This window comes from Phacochoerus africanus, chromosome 4 (genome assembly GCF_016906955.1).
Source record: "Phacochoerus africanus isolate WHEZ1 chromosome 4, ROS_Pafr_v1, whole genome shotgun sequence".
In the NCBI taxonomy this organism is placed as follows: Eukaryota; Metazoa; Chordata; class Mammalia; order Artiodactyla; family Suidae; genus Phacochoerus; species Phacochoerus africanus.
This window is the reverse complement of record NC_062547.1, coordinates 89,824,841-89,837,894: the sequence shown is the minus strand read 5'-3', so window position 1 is coordinate 89,837,894 and position 13,054 is coordinate 89,824,841. Positions and strand designations below refer to the sequence as shown.

The 13,054-nt window shown below is 38.6% G+C and overlaps 1 protein-coding gene across 1 annotated transcript in view; it reads right to left on the bottom strand.

The window, feature by feature from the left end:
* Nucleotides 1–8,452: 8,452 nt before the first annotated feature.
* CKMT2 (creatine kinase, mitochondrial 2) overlaps nt 8,453–13,054 on the bottom strand; it is a 34,005-nt gene continuing 29,403 nt past the window's right edge. Inside the window, exons 9-10 of the mRNA XM_047778210.1 lie at nt 12,249–12,374; nt 8,453–8,714 (exon numbers count right to left, since the gene is read on the bottom strand). Coding sequence (XP_047634166.1) covers nt 8,595–8,714; nt 12,249–12,374 — 246 coding nt within the window. The 3' untranslated portion in view covers nt 8,453–8,594. The remainder of the gene's footprint in view (nt 8,715–12,248; nt 12,375–13,054) is intronic.

Here is a 13,054-nt window from a genome sequence, read left to right as displayed (position 1 = left end):
GCTCAGTTTCTCAAATGCCATGTGCATCTTTCTGTCTCTACCTTTAAGCATGCTGTTCACTTTGTATGCTTCTCCTCCTATTTTTCTTCCAATTAACATCTCCTCACCCTTCAAGGATTTTTTAACATTTAATTCTCAAGTAAGCTTTCCAAAGCCCCTTTCCCCAAACTGGGCCAATCCCTAGTGCTCACTCATAGCAGTCCATATTTCCTTATGGTGTTTTTCAAATTTATAATTGCATAATGCATTTTGTAGTAAGTTATTGTATCCCCGTTGCCTGATATGTAGTTGATGCTCCTATGTTTTGCTAACTAAATGAAGAATAAATATTTTGCAATGCTTGTTAAAGCTAGAAAATGACCCTATTTTAAGAGTAAAGATTAAAGTCAATACTGTAGGAATATTGGAATTTGGTATGGTAAATATCACAGATATCCTAGGTCTTATGGTGGGGAAAGTTTTAAAAGATTTTTTTGAATCCTCCAGGTCTTGAAGAGAGAAAGTTTCCTAAAAGATATATGATAGTGTTTCTCATAGCATAATATTCTTAACCAGCCACTTAGCATTCTAAGTGCCAGCCAAGAACCTGACATTTCATAGAGGTTTCTTTTGCAGATTCCAGGTTCTTGCACATAATGTATACCACTAGAGGGTGCATTCAACTAAAACTTGTCTTTGGTATTGCGCTGAATTTTAATCTGTAGATGGTTGTTCATCCCTGGAAGTGAAGGAACATGATCTCTGTTTGTGGAGATGTGCATCAACTAAAAATTAGAAATTGAGTATATCAGCCATGGAAATCTTTTGGGATTCAGAAGACATTATTAGTACTAAGGATAGCCCACTTCCACTGAACATTTGGTAGGTACCTAGCACTGTTTGTTGAATGCTTTACATTCATTACCTAATTAACCTCCCCAGTACCCTGGGAAGTAAGAACTATTATTTTCTCCACTTTACAATGAAGAAACAAGCTCAGAGAGCTGAAGTAACTCATTCAAGGCCATATATCCAGTAAGATACAGAGTCAGGATTTGAACCAAGATCTCAGCCCACCATATGCACTCCACTGTGTTAAAATACTGCATAAGATTGTGTACTTGAGCCCACTTTATCTTTTTTTTTTTTTTTTTGTCTTTTTAGAGCCACACCCGAGGCATATGGAGGTTCCCAGGCTAGGGGTCTAATTGGAGCTGTAGCCACAGGCCTACACCACAATCACAGCAATACGGGATCCGAGCCGTCTCTGCAACCTACATCACAGCAACTCTGGATACTTAACCCACTAAGCAAAGCCAGGGATCAAACCCACAACCTCATGGTTCCTAGTCGGATTCGTTAACCACTGAGCCACAATGGGAACTCCTACTTGAACCCACTTTAAAGTAAACTTTACTCAGTCTTGCTCATGTAAGACTATTTTTTTTTTAGAATGTATTCACTTTTACAGTTCAAAGAATTATCTTTTTATTAAAAGTTTTCATTCAGATATCATTAAAATACTGTAAAAGTGTTACTTTCAAAACATATGATCCAGAGGGTAAATGTCGAGTGGGAAGCTAGAGTTTTAGTTATGAAGGGCTGATGGACCTCAGCATGAGCAGCTTCAAACACCTGTTTTTTGTTTTTTGTCTTTTGTCCTTTTAGGGCCACACCCGTGACATGTGGAGGTTCCCAAGCTGAAGCCACTGGCCTACACCAGAGCCACAGCAATGCCAGATCTGAACCGCGTCTTTGACCTACACCACAGCTCACGGCAACGCCGGATCCTTAACCCACTGAGCGAGGCCAGGGATCGAACCCACAACCTCATGGTTCCTAGTTGGATTCGTTCCTGCTGCACCACGACAGGAACTCCCAAACCTGTTTAGCTGTAATTTGGAATGGAGACTATTGCACCTAAAAAGAACAGCTGGGGCCAGATTTTACCAAAATAAAGGGTTTTGTAAATACTAAATCAAAGTTTGCATGTTATCCTTTAGAGCTTAAGCAATGAAGAATTATAGTTTTTCAGATCATCAGTAGATCATCCCATAAAATAGATCACAGAAGAGGGCTGTGTGTAGAAAAGTGTACCTAAAGCAGTGCCAGAACCCTCTGGAGCCTTGAACTTCATCAGAATATATACAGAAATAGAGCAGAAGAGAGAGGAAAAGAATTAGTGATCCTGCTGTTGTAAATAAAAATGAAATCCAAACCAGTGACAGGAACTCCCTGTCAGTGACTTTTTTTTTTTTTTTTAGCTGCTTTAGAGCCCTTACAATAAGGCTCCTGGGTAATAGAATTATGAGTTCCTTTTTTCTTCTTTAACTATTACTTTACAAATTTTTTTTAATGAATATGTTCTTTAAAATCATTATTAAAGTGTTTTTTAATCCACGCAAGTTTTGCGACAGTGCATAAGAATTTCCAATTATATATAGATTCATAGAAATACATACCTTTAAAAGTCTTGTTTTACAGGTTAATAAATGAAGAGTCAGAGAAGTTAAATAACTGCCATAGGACACATTGCTAGTAACACAGTTTTTTTCCCTGACGTGGACATACAGATGGCCCTATATTTTTAGTTTTTCATTTGACTGTTGGTTTTCTCACTCAATAACAAAGTTACAAGCAGTATCTGAACTCTCAACAGAAGAAACCCATTATAGGAAGTTGCTTGAGGTTGCTAAGCAATAAGGAATAGAAATAACATGAAGTTTGTGTTCCCTCCTGAAAAAAAAAAAAAAGAAAAAAAGAAAAAAAAAACTTGAATCTTTTTCTTACTTTTTGAAAGTAAAAAAAGAATAGCACTGGAAACATTAATCACAAGAATGATGGGGCCTTCTGACGCTCATCTCACCCCCTTCTGGTGTGGCTCTCAAGTTTGAGTTCTTAATCATGCTTTTTAAAGGTTAGAGTGTTAAGAGCTTCAAATGAATACTTAAACCTAAATTACAAGTGATACGATTTGCAAGCTCTCCTCTCTGACATGCATACTTCCTTCCCTCCTCCTTTGTCTGAGGAAACGCTGCCTGGTATGTATGGGTCTTAGACTGTTCCTTCCAGGGGGACAGTGGGAGGTCTGTAATTAAAAATGGATTTCTATAAAATAGAGTAGGTCAAGAAAAAGCATTTTTTAGTATCTCCTGTCTACCAGTACCTTGTTAAAGAGTAGATATATCATCTGGCCATTCAGCAGGTTGGGGATCCAGTGTTGTCACTGCTGTGGTTCTGCTTGCTACTGTGGCACAGGTTTGATATCTGGCCTAGGGACTTCCACATGCTGCAGGCTCGGCCAAAACTTTTTTAAAAAGCCAGTCTATTAAAAAAATAGAAAAATTCATATTTGACCTTTTAATCAAAAAGGCCATCTTGATTCTCTTGTTTACATGTACTTTATTATTTAAGGAGCGGTTCTTAAGTTTAAGAAACAGATTGTTACCCATGTATAACTTCTCTTTCTTATTACAAAATCACTCATCAATTTGAATTTAGGAAGTGTGATGTGTGGAGCACAAAACCTTTTCAAAATAATTATAGCCACTATTAGTAAGCATCTTATGCTTTAAATCTTCCTAAATAGTTATGACTGGTCATACTCATGATATACTTAACACTCATGAACAGTAATACTCATTTACAGCTGGGGAAAACTAAGATGCAGAACTAACTTAACTAACATTAAGTTTGTCAAAACTATATCCAGGATTTAAAATGTCTGTTCCCTTTCCTGAACTCATGGTCATGTCACCTTCCTGTGATTGCCTAATATTTCATTTTATTATTTGCCAGGCTTATATTAAAATAAGCATTGATTCTTGGCAAATTCTTTCCTAATTTCATATTCTGCTGAATCTCACAGTAAAGTCCTATTTGAAGATGGATGGACTCCCCACCCCACCCCCCACTCATGATGAATACATTCCTAGAAAAGATAAAAAACAGGTGCCCCATTGGCTTATAAAAGTGCTAGTATCTAAAAAGACGGGGAAATGACATCTCAGCAGTATAAGGAGAAAATCTGGAATCAGAGAGAGAATGATTATTTAATTTCTATTAAAAAAAAAAACAGGATAGAAAAAGACAGAAAACTCAACCTCCGTTTTAATTAAGCTAAACCAATAGGCCACTTAAATGAATGTCGAAGATATGCCAGGGAATATGTTGAATAGAACATGTTACTTAAAACCTTTAATAACCAAAACTTTTTACCTGTCTACAGAGAGAGATGTGATTTCACTGTCGACCAAACTGTTATGTGAATAAAATGCATAAAGACTTGAAAACCAACCCTCTTTTACTCACTAAAGTCTTCTAGTGCTTCATTAATTTTAATGGTATAATCTAGTTCTGATTGAAGTGCACCTGAATGCAGTTAGTGCCTCATCAGAACTGATGAGTTCCAAGTAATTCAGTCCATGTCTGCAGAGTGATCACCAAGTACGTGTCTCTATTTACATCAACTCTATGCCTATTTGCCTGTGTCTGCAACAGCACAGCCTCTGCATTCCAGGAGCCCAGCATCTTCCTTTTTTACCTCACCTACACTATTTTAAAAAGATCCCTATTTACGGAGCTGCTTGTATACTAACAACTGAGTTTTGTACAAACGACAAGAAAGGATTTTGTAGAGACACCAAAATACTGCATTTCTTCCCCAAATCTTCACATTGAATATAGGCAAGAGCCTATATGAGTCAAATGCATTTTTTGAAAAGTAGGGAGCCTGATGTATATGTTAAAAAGTAAAAGAATATCATTTTGCATTTCCTCTGTAACCCTGTTTCATAAAACTAATTTTTTAAAAAATTTCTTAAACCTTCTTTTTAGAATTCCATAATTGTATCTCTCAAACCAGATTTACTCATTGTCAAATACAGGTTTTGCTTACAAGTTGAAAACACAATTACTTATGGTGCACCTCTTTCATCCTTGACCTCCAGCATGGATTTATTTTCAAGGCACTAAGATAAGTGACTCATTGAATATATGGATCCAAAGCAAGAAATTCAGATCATCTAACCCCACCCCCATCCTAGGAACTAACTAAAGAGGATTTGGACCTCAGCAGCAGCTGATAGGATGAAGAAGGCCCCTTGTACCAAATGTGATCTCTCCAGCCCATTTTTTAGGTTCCATGATAACCATTTGCCTTCTCTTTGCCTAGGTTTCTTACAGAAAGGAGAAAACGTAGTTAATTTGGCTTCCTTTTCTGAATCATCTGATCCTAGTCTTGCAGTTCTTAGTTGTACATCCCAGGTCTTCCAGATTTAGTCTTCCAGATGGCTAATCCCCACACGTGTAGATTTTTCTAGTTTAATCCTAGGCAGTTTTATTTACTTTCTCTCTTTTTTGATGGTTTTGAGGCTCCTTCATATATGTTCTAGTCCCCCATAAAATTTTAAAGCCTTGTATGGTTCACTACACATATGAGAAAGAGAATAAATATTTCTAATGTAAAGAATCACTACCTCGATTAATGGACTAAATGCAGTAAATATTCCATAATCTGTACCAAAGTTTTCCTTCACTAAAATTAACAGCAACTCTGGATCCTTTCACATTAAAACAATTAGGCTTGATTCAACTTTGAATGTAAAAAAGTTGTTATGAAATATTTTTGACATTGAAAAAGGAGTAAGCGACTTCTTATGTCTGGGAACCAGAAGGTGAGAAGAGGAACCGTCCTTGTGAAAGGGGTAATCATGGAAATCAGAAGACAATAGAACAAAATATTTGGAAACGAAAGAAGGGGGAAAGGAGAGGGTTTAATGTTTATTGAGCCAGGTAATTAGATCTATGTCTTCAAAAATGTTTCATCCCATTCATGTGTTGTAAAATCAAATTTAGGTGACCCCAATCAACTTTTTTTAAATCTGAGAGAATGAGTTAATATAGAATAGAAAAATATCAGAGTGCATCTCACATAGGTAACTATTATTACCTCAAACATTTATTTGGGTTTTACATACATAACACAAAGACACTCACTTGCTTACCTGGGTGCTGGGTTCTAATACAAAATATATTTTTTCCTATAAATTACAGTGAAAGAAAAAAAATGTAAGTCATTGCCTTATATTATTTAATCATCATAAAAACTTTGTAAGGCAATTGTCTCCATTTTACAAATGAAACCAAGACTTAATTATAGAGTTAAATAATTTGCCCTTGGTCATACAGCCAGTTAGTGGCTGAGCTTCAATTTAAGGCAAATCTTTTAACCTCAAAACAATTTCTTTTGGCTGCTTTCCTAACATGCTCTTACATGATCTTTGGCCTGCAGAACAGCCAGTTCTGCATAAGCAGACATACTGCGGCAGTGCAAAAGTCAAAGAGAAGGACCAAGGAAGAGAGCTAGAATGGTTTCCTGGCCAGCAAAGCCTGCTCTAGCTGCACTCTGCCCCAGAAACAAGAAATACAGCAAACTTTAAAAGTACCATGACACTAACCATACTCTGTCCCCATCCCTGCTCAACAAATATTGATTGAAGGAGACCTTAATAAACAGAAACCATTTATACACTATGACTGCTTTGGCTAAAAGGGCATTCAGTTAGAAATCTAACCAACAGTCAAGTCTTTTTATCTTTCAATTGACTTATCTTTTACACCACAGATCTTTTATTTTCACTGTAGCATTGCCAGTGTGTTTGTTTCTCATAGAAAAAGAACCTACAAGTTCTGCAAACAGGATTATAGCATTCACATATTTGGCAATATTTGTCAGCATGTGCTTCTCTCTAATCTCTTCAAGTTCATTTATGTGTCGGTTTCTTTAAATGTACAAACTTGCCTTCACTTACCACTTATCTCATCAGACCTTTCAGAAGAGGGATCATCAGTCCTGTTGGTCTGCCCTAAAGGATGGTTTTAAGGAATATTCAGAGAGGGATTATTATCATATTATAAAAGTGATTCTTTTTTATTATTTAACAAAGGAATCCTTACGTAGTACTTACAATGTGTTGAGCACTTCTAAGTGAACTTTACAAACATTAATTTTAGCCTCTCAACAACCCTATGAAGAAGGAATTATCATTATTCTCATTTATACAGAGGAAGCTGAGGCACTCAGAGTCAAGCACTTAACATCATATGGTGGGAGAGCTGGGACTTGTACTCGAACAAAGGGCTGTAGAGTCAACATGCTTGACCACAACGTCCTCTCAACCCTCCATCCCTTGTCCCCAGAAAGCCAGTTACTGCCCAAGGTTCTGATCCCTCTTTTGTCAACAGGCATTTGTTGGCAGAACAGCCCTCCACCCCATCCCATTCAGGGTGTTTAGCACAATGTCCTGAATACTGTGGGTGTAGTTTCCTCTTCTAAATTTCAACCACGTATCAGTTTGTCACTCAAAAATTGGTGTAGTGCCTATTAGCACCAGCACAAATGTATTCTTTTTATACATTATTTTTCTCAATATAGCAGAAGGGAAGACTAGGTTTCTATTATAGCAGTGATCTATCTTCATTGTAGCATCTACAGTGCTCATTTATTCACAAAATGCAGAACTTGCTCACATTCCTGTTATTCAAGATAACAGTATTTTTCTCATTGTGTGGGGCAGTTTTAGAGTTAGAGAATTAGCTGCTCCCACCTCTTCTATCATGTCCCTTCAGATTATAGACATCACAGGATGGAAGGAAGAGAATAACAAGATTCGAGGTAAGCATCTGCGTGCTGAGGAAAGAATTCGGCTTTCAAAATTATACTAAATACATTTTCGGTATTTGAGACATCAAATTTTGGATTGCTTTTGAGAGACTGAATATACAAAAGGACAACAGCCAGACCATAAATGACAATGAAACTCTTGACGCTAACCTCTGCAGCAACCAGTTCAAGAAGCCAAACCACTTCTGAAGCAGTTGGCCCAGAGACTGGGCTTGCTCAGTGACTTCCAGTTTCCCTCTTTTGCGCCCTAGCTTCCAATTCACGACCAACCTAAGAAAGCCAAATATGCTTCCCAAACCACTTACACAGGATACCCTGCTGCTAGTTGGCCTGCCTCCAATTTCCGCCTACAGCCCACTCAGAGCACACCTGAGCATACTCCTTCTTTTGCCAGAAAGCTTTCCTATGCTTGCCTTCAAATTTCTGCCAGATTCCTGGAAGTGGTGGTGGTGGCTGACTCTCCTGCTATGGCAAGCCCTGAAGAGCCTTCATTTGTCCTCTTCTGCATAATCTTTATTTCCACACATTCAAGAGATGAGTTTCCTCTTGCTCTACTGATTACATTAGTTTCTCATTTTTCTTTTCAATGGTATCTGTAGGGATTTGTTAAAGAGTTGATTACAATAGCATCTAGATAGTTGGAGGGTTTCTAAATTGGTGCATAAGGAGTCTTACAAATATTAGCTTTATTGCCATCTTAAAATATTTTTACCACCTGCTACTTGTAATTGAATGTTTGCCCTTCTTTGTAGCATTAAAAAAAAAAAAAAATCAAAGAAACAAACCAAAGATATTAAGGAGAGTTTTATTGTAAAGATAGACAGGACCTACAATTTTACATTTTTCCAAGTCTATAAAAACTCTCAGAGTAGAAATTGCTTTATGTCTGTCATCCAGCAGACAGATTATTTCAAACTGGGGGAGGGAAAGTTTACTTCCTGCTAAACTGGGGCAGAGGTGGCGGCACCTTAATATCTTGACCTCTCTCCAGCTTCTTTTCACAATCCACCAGGTAATTGACTCCATCGATGACTATCTGAACAAGCTCAACCTTTGACAGTGAAAAAGATGAAAGATTAATTTGCACCGAAGACACATACAAGGCTTTCATCAATAGGAACAATACTGGGACAAATGAGAACTCGCCATGTTAGACGGACTTGATAATGATTTCTTCTCATTATTTCCCTGAAGTTTTGTGGGGAGAGATGGTTATCATCAGAAATATGATGATATCTGATACAGGGTTTCTCTCAATCTTTCTTTTTTTTTTTTTTTTTGTTGTTGTTGTTGTTGTTGCTATTTCTTGGGCTGCTCCCGTGGCATATGGAGGTTCCCAGGCTAGGGGTTGAATCGGAGCTGTAGCCACCGGCCTACGCCAGAGCCACAGCAACGCGGGATCCGAGCCGCATCTGCAACCTACACCACAGCTCACGGCAATGCCAGATCGTTAACCCACTGAGCAAGGGCAGGGACCGAACCCACAACCTCATGGTTCCTAGTCGGATTCGTTAACCACTGCGCCATGACGGGAACTCCTCTCAATCTTTCTTAAGATGGGTTACCACTCTGTGTGTGGGAAATTTTTTTAAAATACAAAACCCGTTAGTGTGTATCTCAGACATTTTTTCCACAACAGTCTCTGCTATAAAATAACGGTATGTTTAAAACCAAAACTTCACAGTGACACCCTTGTGATGTTCTTTGATCCAGAACTGAATTCTGACCCGCCACTAAGCTACCTGAGTATTAAATGTGCTATAATTTAGATATTATCATTCACACAGTGAATGGCTTTCTGAAAATTCTTTAAACACAAATGTTTGGCAATTAAACCCTGTTTTGCACTGTACGAGGCAAGTTGGCTACTTAAAGGAACATGGGTGAATTATATTAAGATATACTTTAAAAAGTTCCCCTTAAAAATTATTTTACTTACAAATAATTGGTGTTTCTTAAACTAGAGTACCCATCTACCTATGAATTTTTCCCTGGGAATTGCCTCCCAAATTTCTCGCACTGCTCCTAAAGGGACCCAAACTAAGATAGTAAGTCATTACTAATTCATTCCAGATGGCCCAAAAATACATGGTATAACTCCAGAATGGACAGCAATAATGGAAGAGATCGTTAAGTGTCAGAGCTAAACATACTTCAGGCATGATGGAGTCTAGTACCCTCCCCGGTTCTTTTCTTGCATAAGGAAACTGAGGCCCTACGAGAGGGTTGAGTCAGAAAGACAGTCATCATTGAGAAAAGAAACAAGTATTTTCTACTCATCCGACTGCCCTCTTCCAGTATGAATGAGCGTGTAGTGAGATGGGTCTCTCATTCACTGCCAGTGGATCTCTCTTGGGATAAACCTTCTGGTAGGAAACATGGTCATAAGTAAGGGACCCCTCATCTTTAACTCAGGAATCCCTTTCCTAGAAATATATCCTAACTAAATAATCAGAGTTGTAATTAGAGTTATGCATAGAGAGGAACAAACAAAATATCAAATAACCAGGGAGATATTAAATAGACAATGGACTACTTTTACTATGCTGTCATTAAATACTGTGTTCCAAAGAATATTTAATATTGTAGGAAAATGCCCATGTTATAATATATTGGGAAAATCTGTATTATGTCAAGTATATGCTATAACACTAAATTTTGTGAAAAACATTTTTTGAGTAATTCTATGAATGGAAGGCAGTTTAGAATAATGTTGACGATGGTTATCTCAGGGTTGTTAGGCTAAAAAATTGGTTTTATTTTTAGTACTTTTAAAAACGTTTCTACCTTTTATAACGATCACCTGTTATAGTTTTCTAAAAGTGGTAACTACCTTGCTTTCCAGCAATAAAAATCTAGAAGCTGACAGGACTATGCCCCATATTTTCTTTATTCACTTCACCATACATTTTCCCAACAAATGCCAGGAGGTATGGTAGATAGAGCTGCTTCTTCCTCAAGTACTTTATCAGAGCTAGTAGGACTTAGGCTGATTTAACTGTTTTGAGTGTTTTTGCCTTTCCTTTCCTCAGTTCACCGGGAGGGGTACCAACCTGCAATTAAATATGCAAAAGATGGCAAGGAAGAAGAACAGGCACCAATAATTCAGATTTAATAACCACCCACTAAGTTATTAAGAGTTGTATGTTATGAGGCCTTTAAACTAATGATGAGCCCAATACATTCAATGGGACCTCATCCAGATAAGTTGGCATGACTTACTGTGATGATCACAATCTTTTTTAGCTTTTTTTTTTTGTCTTTTTTTTTTTTTTTTTTTTGCTATTTCTTGGGCCACTCCCGCAGCATATGGAGGTTCCCAGGCTGGGGGTTGAATCGGAGCTGTAGCCACCAGCCTAGGCCAGAGCCACAGCAACGCTGGATCCGAGCCACGTCTGCAACCTACACCACAGCTCATGGCAACGCCAGATCGTTAACCCACTGAGCAAGGGCAGGGACCAAACCCGCAACCTCATGGTTCCTAGTCGGATTCGTTAACCACTGCGCCATGACGGAAACTCCGATGATCACAATCTTATACACGCACACCTAGTGCACACCTGAATTGCCATCTGTAGCTCTACACATAACATTTTACAAATATCAAGTATCTAAAAATGCCCGCGTATAATGCCTTTTGCAGCAACATGGATGGAACTAAATACTCTCATACTGAGTGAAGTAAGTCAGAAAGAGAAAGACAAATACCATAGGATATCACATATATCTGGAATCTAATATATGGCACAAGTAAACCTTTCCACAGAAAAGAAACTCATGGACTTGGAGAACAGATTTGTGGTTGCCAAGGGGGTGTGGAAGGAGTGGGGTGGACTGGGAATCTGGGGTTACAGATGCAAACTGTTCCTTTGGAGTGGATAAGCAATGAGATCCTGCTGTATAGCACAGGGAACTATACCCAGTCACTTATGATGGAGCATGATGGAAGATAACGTGAGAAAAAGAATATATACATATGTGTATGACTGGGTCACTTTGCTGTGCAGTAGGAATTGACAGAACACTGTAAATCAACCATAATGGAAAAAATTAAAATCACTTTAAAAATTAAAAGAAAACAAGCCTATAATGGAAAAAATAAAAATCATCTTAAAAAAAAATAATAAAATAAAAACACCCAAGTGAAGATGATAGTATGTGACCTTCACCAAAGGAAATTCTGAATCAAGAGAAACTCCATTATTTTACCCGCCTTGGAAAGGGAAAGATAGCACACATGCTCTCTGACTTCACGGTGATAAAAGACTGCCGTCCTTCAGCATGACAGAGCTCCTGCTGCTGACGGATCCTGGAAGAGCTCTCAGGGGCAGGCAAGGGACAACAGTCCCACGGTGAATTTCTTCACTTGCCTGTACATCCTCAGCTTATACCATGCTCACCTTTAGGTGGTGATTTCCTGCGGAAGACTAGTACTGCAGAATGAAGAAATGCTAACATGACTCAGGACTTAATGGGCAAAGAGGAGGTCTTGAATTTTGTGTGCAAGGAAAGGCTGTTGAGGTTACTTCTTTTTGTCTTAGGCTGCTTTCGTTGGTTCATGTTCAGAGAGTGAGAGAGCCATTACCTCTGATCGACCAATTCGGTCTATGTTGGAAATATCATACACGTCTGCCACTGCTGCAGTGTCCACACCACCTGTACCACGCTTCTGGAGTCTTAGGTTCTCCAGGATCTTAGAAAATCGCGGATCCTGGGACAAAGGATAGGATTTAGTGTCATAAGATGTAATACTGATGCATTATTGGCACACTCAGACATATAAGGATAAGTAACAACAGTTGATATTTATTTATTTTCTTGCTTTTCAGGGCTGTACCCACGGTATACGGAGGTTCCCAGGCTAGAGGTCGAATGGGAGTTACAGCTGCCAGCCTTTGCCTCAGCCACAGCAACATGGGATCTGAGCTGCACCTGAGACCTACACCACAGCTCACGACAATGCCAGATCCTTAACCGACTGAGCGAGGCCAGGGATCAAATCCACAACCTCAAGGTTCCTGGTCAGATTTGTTTTCCCTGCACCACGATGGGAACTCCCAACAGTTGATATTTATTAAGCATGTATTTGCTATGTACCAGGGCCCTATGCTGGAACACTTAAGCCTTAGAACAACCCCATGAAGAAGGTATGGCTTTTACACCTTCTTCACAGATGAGGAAACTAAGGCTCAGAGGAATTAACTTGCCTAAAAGTAGACTGAACACAGAAGGGAAAAGAGCTATTATTAACCCCTTCTTCTTCTTCTTTTTTTTTTTTTTTTGGTCTTTTTAGGGCCACATTCATGGCATATGGAAGTTCCCAGGCTAGAGGTCAAATCAGAGTTGCAGTTGCCAGCCTATACCATGGCCACAGCAATGCCAAATCCGAGC